Source organism: Diospyros lotus, chromosome 8 (genome assembly GCF_014633365.1).
Source record: "Diospyros lotus cultivar Yz01 chromosome 8, ASM1463336v1, whole genome shotgun sequence".
Lineage (NCBI taxonomy): Eukaryota > Viridiplantae > Streptophyta > Magnoliopsida > Ericales > Ebenaceae > Diospyros > Diospyros lotus.
In genome coordinates, this window is record NC_068345.1 from 29,311,438 (window position 1) to 29,325,397 (window position 13,960).

Below are 13,960 nucleotides of genomic sequence, written 5' to 3' on the forward strand. Positions count from 1 at the left end.
TTTGTTATTTTATTTGGACAAAGAATTCCCCCAACTCTCAAAATCCTCTATCTATTTTCTAATGTCAGACAATGAATAGAGAATTATCATTTAGACAAAAATATCCCCTAACTAACTCTGGGGATCATTTGTCAATATTAGACAATAAATTAATAGTGAGAGTTTATTTAGATGAGCAGATCCCCCAACTCCCCAAGTCCATAGATCATTTTTCAATGTTAAGTAATAAATAATGAGATGTAAATTAGTAACACAATAGAAAAAAATATAAGAAGTTGTGCTATTTTAGGAGAACAACTTGATAAAACGATTATTTAGATGGCGAAAATTTTGTTTGTGGAATCCGCACTGATCTGGACATTAAAAAAAGTAAAAGTAAATTGATAATTTTTTAATTTATAGGATCTAATTATAAACTCTCCACATTTTTTATTTGTTTAACTCTTACGTTTTTAGATTTTTTTTTTCTTTTATCTATATTGTTAACCAAAAAAGATTTACTTTCTAAACTTGAAAATAAAAATTTAATTAGTTATTTTACATTTCAAAGAGTAAATAAATTAAATTTTAAATAATTTTTAATATTTATTTATATTATTAAACAACCATCAAAGTAACTCTTGTCCCTAAATTGTCACATTACTATTATTAAAAAAATTAGATACACTTATAAACACTTGTTTATAAATTGTCACATTAATATTATTCATGGACGAATAACATTAGTGAAGAAAAATGATTTCCAGCTAAATGGCAAGTTATAGGCCCCGTTTGTTGCAACTTAATTAAAGAAATTATAGTTTCTAACTTTTTAAATTATAGTTTCTAAAACTTAGAATAAGTTGTGAACTTGTTTGTTACAACTTCTCTGAAGTTGTAGTTAAACAGTTGTAGTGTTTGATATCATAAACTATAAAATAACTTATTTTTGTATAATTATCCATAATACCCTTAATAGTTATAAAATGATAACTTAAAAATTAATTAGTGTATATGTATAAGTTTCAAGCGTTATAAAAAAATTAATTAGTGTATAGAAAGAAAGGAAGATGGCGAAAGAGAAGAAGAGATTTGAAAATGGAGATGACGGTAGAGAAGAGAGACCCTTGATTACGTGGACAGAAGAGTAATTCTTTATTAAAATAAGAATAAAATTGTCAAAAAAATGTAACTGTTTAATCAGAAGTTGGGATACCCCAACTTTAAAAAAGCTAACTTCTACCCCTTCTAAAAGTAAGTAGAACCTATAAGTTAGAATTCTAAAATCTAAAACAAATACTATATACTTAATTTTTTAAAATTAAAAATTAAAAATTATAATTTTTAAACTGCAACAAACAAACAGTCTATAGTGTTCTTGGTTGATCGTGGCATACAGTAACGACGCAAGAGGTGAGGCATGACACATGGACATTTCAAACGGGTCGTGCATGGTTGACTGACAGATTAAACCGCCCAACGTGCTTATTGAAAAGGATCGACATTTTGAGGAGATCACGGTAACATCGTTATTCATACGCGCCCACGCCCAAATTTTTGTTCCGTTACCTGGCTGGGTTCGTCCCGTGGCCGTACATATTATCGTCTCTCCTCCATACCATTCCTCACCCAGATGCGTCGCCGTTAAATGCCGCCGTTGCGCCAAATAAATTTCGGAGTTTCAGAGATCTAACGTCGCAAAACCCTAGGCAAGGCGTCTATTTGATGAGGTGCTACGCATGACAATCACACGTATCATATCCTTTTCATTCTCGTTCGCCAGAGTTTCTCGATCATCAACATCCGACGATCACTGCCTGCGGGAACAGGTAGTTTCTTTTTCATAGCAACACCTTTTAATTATTCACTTTCGCTGGATTTACTTTTTTCTCTGTTCGCGTTCCATTTCAAATCCTTTCGTAATCTTCAAGTTATTGCTGCGTTTTTATTTTTTATTTTTTAATTAAGTGTTTCTTTTCATCTCGTAAGGAGCTCGTAGATACTATTCTTCGAATTTTTATGTCCGTTGTACTTTATGGAAATTTCAACAGCCGATTGATGCATTTTTTAATCTTGATCACATATACATTTCATATGGAATTGGAAATGATATACGCATGGAAAAGCACTGTTGCCGTTGTTACTTTTCTGATATCTGATTAAAGTAGTGGGCATCCGATAGAATGGGAAGGACATTTAAATACTTAATAATGAACTTACCTGTGATTTTGATTTTAATTGAGCTCGCTGAGGTGATGGTTTGATGTCGCTGACCTCATTCGGAGCACTTCAAGTGGCAACAATGCTGAGCCTGGTTCTGGTTTCTCGTCCCAGAGGTTCTGTCCACCAATTCTGAGAATCTGTTTCAGGAATTGACGCTTGCTTACTCGCCATGCCGCATGCTGTTTTGAAGCTTATAAAATCCCTAGTGGGAAGACCCATTTTTGCATAAAGTCGGCAGAGTAAAATAAACGTTTAAATGTGCATAAATGGGGCATAATTTGCATCTTATACTAAAGTTTACTAGAGAAGGATGACTTGACCGGATCATTTTTCTGGGATTTCAATCTTCTCGTACTAACCATTAAACAAAAGGATTAAACAAAATACTTCCACTTGGAAAGCATACTTATGCCTACCTGCTATTCTTTTTTATCCTTTTTATGGTCTATAATAATAATTTTCTACACGTATGGTTTTAAGAAGGCAAAGCTTGATTCGTGGCTTGTGTTATGCGTAATGTGTCATTGGATGCCGCAATCAACATCATCAATATGTTCCACATGCAAATATGACTTCTCAGCAAATCTTGGTATGCTATATCTTCTTGAATTTGGGTCTCTCTCTTGGGGCAACACTAAGTATACAATTCACCTTGTGGTTTTTCCTCTTCTAAGCCTGTAGTAAGAATCCTCTTGATGTTTTCCCATCATCCAGATGCTGAGGCCACAACAATAAGATAGTTACGAAGCAGTGAGCCTTGAAATAGTGCTTTTAGTGACACATAGTGGTGCCTGCAACTTCATAAGTTCTTCCCAGGTAGGAGCTTTGATTAAGACGATGCGTGATAGCACCCTCGGCCAAGCCTTTATATGCCTCCAAATTGGCGCCATTGAACCCCTCAACCCTGACATAAAATGCAAAGGGGAACATTGGAAGCTTTTCAATACCTCATCTTTAGCTAACAGAAAAAGTGCTTATTGAATGTATTACTTCAAAACTGGAATACTATATACTCTAGTCATATATTGAAACTTATACTGTATATAGCAGACTTGCAGTTAATTGAATTTCATGATTTTGTTTGAATTTTTATTTCTCATATGAATAAGTTTTATTTTATTTTAGGTATTGCGCATGTGCATCCAGTGCACTATGTCTTCTAGGGTTAACAACTGCACTCTCATATTCACTCACTTCAATACCTGTTATAGTTAATTCCCCCGCTATAGTTGTACTGTCATCTGTGGCAAATGTTGAGAGAAACTATCAGCTAAAACCATCCATGACTCTGTAATCTGACCTAAATGTTGACTGGGTGACGTGTGCTCTGTTTCTAAATGGTGTAGTTCCTTCTTTTACTTAGAAGGGTTTAGAACTGGAACGGCTTGATGGCCTGTAATCTTCATGGCTTTGCTGTTTGTCATCCATTTATCCACATAAATGTTTGGTTTTTTCAGACGACATTAAGTGATAAAATTAATCAATTTTGAAAAGCTAAACCATTTTTATTAATTTTTTTGTTTAAATTTCTACTCAGGATAAAAGAAGTGGTCCTTATAAGAGTAGGGTGCTTGTGAAGTGCAGTTGCTTGGCAGGAATCAGAATCAAGTGATATAACAGAAGTGCAAGATTACCTGATGAGTTCTGACTGGCAATCTGTTGGTTTGCTAGATACCCTTAAAATGGAGAGAGTCAGGACCATTCTAACTGACGCACATCCTTATCCACATGAGCATTCACGCCATGCTATTATTGCCGTGGTTTTGGGTTGCCTATTCTTTATCTCATCAGATAACATGCATACCCTGATACAGAAGTTGGACAACAATATTAAATGGTGGTCCATGTATGCTTGTCTGCTCGGTTTTTTCTATTTCTTTTCATCTCCGTTTTTAGGGAAGACATTTAAGCCAAGTTATTCAAATTTCAGTCGATGGTGAGTTTGTTGCTCTTTTTTTGTTTTTGTTGTTTGCATTTGGTTCCATTTCATTTTTTTATTCACTCATTGCATTTAGATTAAGCTCGTGACTATCACCAGTTTTTAGTTAACTTATTATTTTGCAGGTATATAGCCTGGATTTTGGTGGCAGCTCTATATCATCTTCCCAGTTTTCAATCAATGGGAGTGGATATGAGGATGAATCTCTCTTTGTTTTTGACAATATATGTTTCATCAATTTTGTTTCTTCTTGTTTTCCATGTTATATTTCTTGGCCTCTGGTATGTTGGTCTTGTTGCTCGTGTTGCTGGAAAGAGGCCTGAGATCCTGACAATTCTTCAAAATTGTGCAGTGAGTACCGAGGATGGTCTTGGAGTAATAAATACATACTATGATATCTAGTTCTATAAGTAAAACTGTATCCTTTTTTCATGTTTTTGTTTTCCCTTAAAATTTCTTCTTGTTTCTGTAGGTTATAAGTATAGCCTGCTGTGTATTCTATAGTCATTGTGGAAACCGTGCTATCTTAAAGCAAAAACCATTTGAACGCACAAATTCTAGTTGGTTTTCTTTTTGGAAGAAAGAACATCAAAAAACATGGTTTGCAAAATTCCTCCGCATGAATGAATTGAAAGATGAGATTTGCTTGTCCTGGTTTGCTCCAGTTGGGTCTGCTAGTGATTATCCGCTTTTGTCCAAGTGGGTTATTTATGGTGAGGTATGGTTTGTATTGTATTTCCTCCAATAATGTTCTTCATATCATGGGGGAACTTTTATGCTATTGCATGTTTTTTGTTTAATGTTTATCCTCTTCTTATTGTTCCTCCTCCTTTCAGTTAGCTTGCAGTGGGTCATGCCCGGGATCGTCAGATGAGATTTCTCCCATATATTCATTATGGGCCACATTCATTGGCCTTTATATTGCCAATTATGTGGTGGAAAGATCAACAGGGTGAGTACTTTGTATACAGTGTATTTTCTTGTTGACAATTGGTGGGACTGAAGAGGAAACTTCTCAATTCTACCTATTTTATTTAGCTTGCCTTATTCCGTTTTGGTTGCTTTGTAGCATTCTCATCAAAAGTCAGTTGTGATTACCTTTTGTTATTCCGTGTTTTTTTGTTTACATGGCATCAGTTCTTTCTGTCTAGCATGCTTCAAGTTGGTCGGTGCTTGATGTTAAAGCTGTCTAGTTGATCTTATCTTTGTTATTTGTATTATCCAGATGAGCACCTTAACTACAAGAGGGATTTTTTTTTCCCCGGGGTGGGGAGGTAGACAAAATAACAAAGAAATACCAAAAAGCACCACCCTCTACCTGGTTAGGTGATGCAGTTTATTTATAGATTGGTTTAACCTGCTCCTGGACAGGTTTTTGAAATATCTCATCATTAATTTGGCCTATTTCCCACATATAGACTTTTGTTTAGCAGGGTATTTTTAGATGGTTTATGCATTCCCCTTTTTGCATAATTGGATTTGGCTTAGAATCTATTTTAATACTAAAAGGCAATGTAAGAGAGTATTTCAATTTGGTGTTACTCAATTTTGAAACTTAAATTTTCTTTCTTCCATTATTAACCTTTTCCTCAATGAACAACTTTTCATTTTATTTCCTATTTGTATTGACAATCATGTGTAGAATGGTATTTAAGAACATAAGTTTGAATGTATCAACTAATACTATATCCAAGTTAGGTTCCTTATCTCCTTTTTAGGTTTTCTCTCTAGAGGTTACCCCATCCTTCCAACATCTATATACTAATATTAGTTTACACTAATCTTTTTGAATTTTTTTTTTTATCTATGTTTATACTTTTGTCAAATACTTTTTATTGGTAATTCCTACTAAAATATATTTTATTGTTCTATTATAGTTGTTAGTATTTTTTGACTATATTATTTTTGTTACCTTTTTATTCAAAATTGGATTAGCATCTCTAGCAATATATTTTCTTTGGCAATTTTGTCAAATAAAACCAAATTACACGAGTATTCCAGTATTTCATCAGTAGCTGTGGATTTTATGCCAATTGCTGTAATGCATAAGATCAAACAATTTAAGTTTCTCATTTTTGGTTGTCTTTTTTAATTTACCTCATACTTAATTTATGCCTGATACCCAATAGATGGGCTCTTACTCACCCCCTATCAGTCAAAGAATTTGAGAAGTTGAAGAAAAAGCAAATGAAGCCAGATTTCTTGGACATGGTTCCTTGGTACTCAGGGTATGTTTTATTATCATATTAATGTTCATTTTTTTTTTTTTTACTATATTATGTGTGCATGTGTGGATACATGGTTCTTGGATTGAGGATGAGGTGTCAAGCGGCAAAGTGTTATAGATCATCGTAATGTTGTGTGTGATCATTGCAGGACATCAGCTGATCTGTTCAAGACAGTTTTTGACCTCCTGGTATCAGTTACTCTGTTTGTTGGGCGTTTTGATATGCGTATGATGCAGGTAAGATTTCTTTGGTTCCATATTATCTAGTACTCTTAATTGTTTTCACTTCATTTTTTGTCTTTTTACTTAAATGTGCAAAATATCTGTCCCTTGCTCTCTCCCTGACATTCTTTTATAGTATAATTTGTAAACATTGCAAGTACTAATTTCTATTGAGATTTCATTAAATGGTTATGTTCAAAAAATTGTGATTCTTTTAAGGTTAAATATGCTTATCCTTGAATTATTGCCTGAATAAAGGTTTTGAAAGTGGAATACCCGTATAAGTAATTTATTAGGCTTTTTCCTTATAAATTTGCAAGATAATGGAATAAATATGACCAACTATTTTTTAGGAACTTCATGTCCTGAACAGCTGAAGATTCCTGAGAAGTGGATTTCAAAAGCAAAGACCCTTTTGGATGCCATGATTTTTCTGGGTCCTTGGGAGTTGTAGATTTTCATGTTAGTAGCTATCTTTATCTTTCATTCCTGATGTGGAGATGCCTTTTCTTGTTGCTGCCACTTGATATCAATTCTCATGTTCTTGATCTTCTTTTATAATTCTTCAAGTTCTTCAGACTCAATATCTTTTATACCTCAAGTGGCCAATTGCTCATTTTTTTTTTTTTCCCGTGTGTGGTAGTACTTTTGTTGCTGCAGTGTTCTTATCAATGTAATTCTTTTTTCTATGCAAAGCAAGCTCTTTTGTTCGTTCTGCAGTTGTACAGTATGGTAAAACTTCATCAATCAAATTCTCTTTGCAATTTGGTGATATTTTTTGCATTTTTTTTTCTATTCTTCATATTGTTAGGCGGCTATGAGCAGGGTACAAGAAGGAGCTCAACAAGATGATCTATTATACAGTCATTTCTCTGACAAGGATGATATGTGGTTTGACTTTATGGCGGATACTGGTGATGGTGGAAATTCCTCCTACACTGTGGCACGGCTTCTCGCTCAACCCTCCATTCGGCTCCGTAATGGGGATAAAGAGCTCAGCTTGCAGAGAGGAGACCTTCTCCTAATTGGGGGTGATCTTGCGTATGCTTTACCATTAGCTATTACCTACCCATTAATGATATCTGATTTATGTTATTTGAGATGTTTACTAATAGTTAATGACAATGATAGCCTAGTTAGTAGCAATGTGTTATTAGCAGGCATTATTGGCTTTACAGAGACAGCTAAACCATAATCCTTAATGGTTTATTATGTATATGTGTATTTGATATGTCTTTGTTAGGGCTCCCATTAAAACCAGGCGAGAGCGGCCCCTTCAAAACAGAGCGTGGCCGAGTCCAGTTTCTCTACGTCGGCCAAGCGGTTCACAGTGAAGTAACGCTCCGCCCTAAAGACCCACCCATCAGGGTTGTCTCCCTCAAATAGGGGCATCTCCAAGCGTCGACCCCTAGTCTCCAGCCTTCCGAAGCCTTCGGTCACATCGCCTTCATCCCTTGCCCGTTCTCTCACCCCCGACGTCTTGTCCATGGTAAAGGAAGAACCCATGGGTACATTGTCCTCTCCTCGTTTCCCCTTCCTATCCTTCTCCTGCGACTCCCACTTCTCTATCAGTAAGTTGAATTGGTCCAACATCATCGTCATGTTCTTCTCTATGCTATGCACCTTCTAGAATTCATTCCTCATGGACTCCAACCCGACTTGCAATCCCTCCATTCGTCCTTCTATCTGCTGTTGATAAGTCTCTAACTTGCCCTCTAACTCGCCCACTCTCTCAGAAACGGATATCCCCATGAATCAGCGCTCTGATACCAAATGGTAGAACTCTTCTCAATTGATTGAACTTTTACTCAAAAACAGTAGGAATTCCTCAATTACAGTAGCTTCAACAATGGCAGTAGCAAAAAAACAATGAAAGAAAACAAAATAGGCCTATTCGAGAGGGCCTCTCTCTCCCACGACTTCTCCAACAGATTTTTCCACCCCCTCTCTCTCTTTCCCTCCTCCCTTATGTACCTACTCCCCCCCCACTTGTTCTAGCCACATGCTAGATTATTCTCAGCGGATGCCCTTTCACGTCTCCAATCTTCCATTTCATTATTGATTCTTACCATTCCTCAAGTGGTGCAACTTGACTAGCTTAAGAAAGAGGTGGAGGAGGATGAGAAACTCCAACTAATAGTTAAGGAGGTGAAGGCTAATCCCACGCAAAAGCCTGGTTTTACTTTGGTTGATGGGCACTTGTTGTTCAAAGGGAAGCTGTATCTACCTAAAGGCTCCACCTTGATTCCTTTAATACTGAAGAAGGGGCATGATGGTCGGATTGGAGGACATTCCGGGGTTCTCAAGACCTATAAAAGGATCTCTTCGAATGTGTTTTGGGTGGGATGAAGAGGGATATTCAACAGTATGTTCGGGATTGCCCTGTGTGCCAACAAAATAAATATGAAGCATTATCACCTGGTGGGTTGCTGCAATCGCTTCCAATTCCAAGCCAAATCTGGGAGGATGTGTCTATGGATTTTATTAAAGGGCTGCCAGGGTCAGGGAGGAAAGATACAATATTGGTGGTGGTTGACCGGCTAAGCAAATATGGACATTTGCTTGCTATAAAACATCCCTTCACAGCAGCAACCATAGCAGGGATTTTTGTGAAGGAGGTTGTCAGGTTACATGGGGTTCCCAACTCTATTGTCTCCGATAGGGATAAAATTTTTGTTAGTCATTTTTGAGAAGAGTTGTTTCGATTGCAGGGCACTAAATTGAACAGGAGTAGCTCCTACCACCCACAGTCTGATGGTCAAACAGAGGTCCTAAACCGCACCTTGGAGACCTATCTTCGTTGTTTCTACTCGTCCAAACCTAAGGCGTGGTGCAGCTGGTTGTCGTGGGCTGAATATTGGTACAATACTTCCTTTCATACATCCTCAAAATTAACTCCGTTTCAGATTGTCTATGGGTGTGAACCTCCCCCATTATTGAGATTTGAGAGGGATACGACAGCAGTTTCAGCAATCGAACAGCAGCTGTTGGAGCGGGACTCCATTCTTGATGAATTAAAGTCCCAACTGTTGAAGGCTCAAGTTCGGATGAAAGAGTTAGCAGATAGGAAGCGGCGAGAGGTGCAGTTTGATGTGGGAGATATGGTTAATGTAAAAATTCGGCCCTATCGACAAAAAGGATTGGCAATGAGATTGAATGAGAAGTTATCACCAAGGTTCTATAGGCCTTTTCGGTGGAGAAAAGGATCAGGAATGTGGCCTATAAGTTGTCCTTACCCCTTTCTAGTGCTATCCATCCCGTGTTCCACGTGTCACAACTGCGCAAGGCGGAAGGAGCAATTAGGGAAACCCTCGAAATCCTTGATCAACTTTCAGCTGAGCTGGAAATGACAGTGTCTCCAGAATTTTTGTTGGGAATAAGGCCAAGCACAGGGAAAAATATAAGGAACCTTGATGTCCTTATTCAATGGAAGGGGTTGCCCCCATTGGAAGCAACTTGGGAGCCATACCATCAGATTCTTCTTCAATTTCCAGAATTTCACCTTGAGGACAAGGTGCGACTTATGGGCGGGAGTGTTGTTAGGGCTCCCATTAAACAAACGTATCAAAGGAGAAAGAAGGAAAGGGGTGGGGGACCACAGGGGGCAACCAAGTAAAATGCACTAGGGCTAAAAAAGTCACAAGTTAGTTAGAAGAGAATAATCTAGCATGTGGCTGGAATAAGGTGGGGGGGGGGGGGGGGAGTAGGTATATAAGGGAGGAGAGAAAGAGAGAGGGGGGGTGGAAAAATCTGTTGGAGAAGTCGTGGGAGAGAGAGGTCCTCTCGAATAGGCCTATTTTGTTTTCTTTCATTGTTTTTTTGCTACTGCCATTGTTGAAGCTATTGTAATTGAGGAATTCCTACTGTTTTTAAGTAAAAGTTCAATCAATTGAGAAGAGTTCTACCAGTCTTCTTCAGGGGTGTGGGTCTTGATCTTGTGGCATGTTTAAGCAACTCCAAGCACTGTCAATCTAATATAATTGTTTTGACATTCTCATTTTGGGCTATATAGAAATTTTGTGGATAACATGCTGTCTTTGATATAATTTTTGGAACAGATTTATTGTTGTTGTTATTGGTGGTATTGTTATTGTGAGTTCTCTCAGTTATGCATCCATGTCTAAATGAACATGTATCATAGGACAAATGCATTCTTGAGTATCAAAACATATGGAACAATTTTTAGCGTCAGTTTTGAGTGAGGGATGTGGGAAGGAATTGAAGCAAATAAGCTTTTGGGATTGGCTAGTTACAGATTGGGAACTTGGGAAGGGATTCAATTAAAACAAGCTTTTGGGTTTATCCATGCTGAGTTTCAGAATTCGTTGGAATAGACCGATGAACTTTGAAATTAAAATATTGGATTTTAGGAAGAGATTTATTTTATGGTTTCAACTGCATTTGGAATGGTTTTTTTATTTTTCAAATTTGTAAAAGGAAGTTCTTACTGCATTAAAAGTGGCCCCCAGCCCCTAGAAGAGTCATAATTATTATTTTTCTAAGTCTCATTCTATGATTGGTCTTAAATTTTTCTGTATTTCTTAATGGAGTTATCATTAGCATGTGAGATGTTTTGATAATTTTTATAGATTTTCACCAGATAACGACAAATTTTTTCTGAACAAATTTTATCCTTGTGTTTGATTGAATCCCTAGTAATTTTAGTTTGTTGTCCCATTTAGTATGGTTAATAAAAAAAATGTGGTTTATTCTTTATTCTTTGAAAACAAGAATTCTAAGGTTTAGGTTCTTTGTTTTATTTCCATGCGTGTTGTGTTTCCATGTTGTACAAGTTGGTTTCATAATATTAACTATGTGATGGAACACTACCCTGTCAATTATCTTCATTCATCACCATCTCATGAAACTTCTCCATATGAAGATGGTGTTGAAATTTTATCTCATCATTCTCTTGCCAGAGGGTTGTGATAGGAAGGGCATTCGGTTTAAAAAGTTTGCCACATAGTTCTTTTGCATGCGTTTTTATTGTCAATGTGACTTTTAGAAGTCAATTGACATTATGAATGCTATGCCACGAACCCTATCTTAGGATAAGTTGTAGTTAATGATGATGATTTTGTCTCTATGCAATAGTGATTTTTTAAGAGCTTTAGGTGCTTGTTGCATTAAGATGTTTTGAATGATGTTATTTTATGTTTATTTGATTATCACATGTTTAAGCTGTTGTGACCTATCATCACTTCAATTTCGACTTTGTCCAGCAAGTGGAGAGGCAGCTACACAACCAAACAAAACTGAGTAAGGTTTTGTCACGTACCGAGGCTGCTGGCCCTAGTTCTGAAAGACGATAGGCACATCGAGGTGCAAAAGGTTCTAGAGCCTGAGGCGGGAGGCGCGCCTTTGCGAAGCGAGGCTCACCTGTTAGAAAAAAAACTCAAAATCTTGTAAAATCATAAACAACTATCAAGTTATCAATAATAACACATGCATATCATTCATGATTCATCGTCTTCAAATTCTAAACTAACAACATCAAAGCTGATTCATTCATCATGCATTCAAACTCATCAAACTCAAAGTTTTAAATTTAAACAAGTACCAATCATTATGCAAAGTTCTAAACAAACGCATAAACACTACAAGTCCACAATCAATAAACACTACAAGTCTGCAATCAATAAAGAAGTTTTAATCAATCATCATGAAGAAGATCATCAACATCAAGGTCAATATCTTCATCATCCCCTTCAATCACCCCTTCATCTTCTTCTTCCTCTCCCAATTCTTCTCCCTCTTCCAAGTCTTCATCATCTTCGGTCTCTGTCTCACTTTTCTCCTCCTCTTCAATCTCCTGAGTTACTCGCCGCTTTGAAGTCAAAGCCAAAGTTGAACCTGATTGTGATCGAGTTTGTTTAATTCTAAATCGATAACTAGGCTCTCCAACTCCTGCAGCTGCAACGACATTACTCCATGTCAACCCATCCCCAACGTCATCTGGAAAAACAGTTTCATCATCTTTATCATTCTCCTCATCAAGCTTTCCAGTCAACCATTCATTGCTTTCATCAATGTGGGTCAATATAATGGGGTCAATGGTATCATGCATTTGATACCAACGCCTCAATGCTCTATTGTATTTCACAAATACTAAGTCATTTAAACGAAGTTGATCAAGCCTGTTTCTCCGTTTAGTATGAAGCTTCAACAATTTATGCAAAAACATACCAAGAATAAGCTACATGAAACAAACTAACTACTAATAAAAATTGTAAGTGATATATGTACAATGCACTTACATTTTCAAACACACTCCAATTACATTCACACCCAGATAAACTACCAGTCAAGTCAAGAATTTTAATTCCAAAATTTTGCAATGTGGGTGTTGATATTCCATATGAAACCCACTATTCAGCTGTCCAATAAAATTTATGGGTTAATTATTATCTATTATCTAGAATGATTATATATATAATGTAATATATATATGTGTATACCTGGTGATTTCTGAGGTCTCTTTCTAATAGTCATATAGTTTCCAAAGAACCCATATGCCTTGTTATACATTGAAAGCTCAGTATCAATTTGGTCTTGAACCTTTACATCTGGATTTAACTTTCTAATGCATTCATATAAGCCATCAGCCTTGTAGAAATAATATGGATTCAAGTACCAACCAGCAGCGTGCAGAGGGTGATGAAGCTGAATATCCCATCGATTATCAATGATCCGAAAAATGGGTGCATACGTCTTTTCAGCCCCATTAAAAGAGATAGCAATCGCTTCTTTGGCCCTATCCATGGCCTCATATATGTATCCCATAGCCAGCGTCTTCTCACCATCCACTAAGCGCAGTACACGCACCAATGGACCAACTACCTTTAAAGCATATACAACATTGTTCCAAAATGAAGGCATCAAAATCACTTCTACAACCTTTTTAGCCCCCACTTCTTTTACCCCACTTGCTTGTCATCCACTCCTCAGAGGTAAACATCCTTTTGAGGTTGCTTTTCAAACTATGCATCTTGCCCAAAGTGATAAAGGCAGTTGCAAACCTTGTTTTTACAGGCCTCAACAACTCTTTCTTGTCAATAAACCTGCTAAACATGTTTACTAGACCCGAACAAGTATAGATGGAGCTATTCACAATAATAGCTCTCTCAAATGTCTTCTTCATATTAGGCAACTTGAAAATATCTTCCAACATTAAATCCAAGCAGTGCGTTGCACATGGTGTCCAAAACAATATAGGATATTTTGCCTCCAAAATTATTCTTCTTGTTATTTAGAGTGAAATTAACAAGATATTAGTAAATAATAAATATCTCAAGAATATTCAAATTGTTCTATTTATAGACATAATACAAATTACAAAAAAGAATTTCATACCTGCTAGAACATTGTTT

At 36.6% G+C, this 13,960-nt stretch overlaps 1 protein-coding gene across 2 annotated transcripts in view; it reads left to right on the forward strand.

Annotated features, from left to right (window-relative positions):
• Positions 1 to 1,419: 1,419 nt before the first annotated feature.
• LOC127807897 (uncharacterized) overlaps positions 1,420 to 13,960 on the forward strand; it is a 33,838-nt gene continuing 21,297 nt past the window's right edge. The window contains exons 1-8 of one of the 2 annotated variants that reach the window (XM_052346107.1): positions 1,420 to 1,808; positions 3,740 to 4,138; positions 4,267 to 4,492; positions 4,614 to 4,859; positions 4,978 to 5,093; positions 6,271 to 6,369; positions 6,518 to 6,605; positions 7,402 to 7,631. In XM_052346107.1, the coding sequence (XP_052202067.1) occupies positions 3,840 to 4,138; positions 4,267 to 4,492; positions 4,614 to 4,859; positions 4,978 to 5,093; positions 6,271 to 6,369; positions 6,518 to 6,605; positions 7,402 to 7,631 (1,304 nt within the window). In that variant the 5' untranslated portion in view covers positions 1,420 to 1,808; positions 3,740 to 3,839. The remainder of the gene's footprint in view (positions 1,809 to 3,739; positions 4,139 to 4,266; positions 4,493 to 4,613; positions 4,860 to 4,977; positions 5,094 to 6,270; positions 6,370 to 6,517; positions 6,606 to 7,401; positions 7,632 to 13,960) is intronic. The other variant, XM_052346108.1, reaches the window with a different exon arrangement.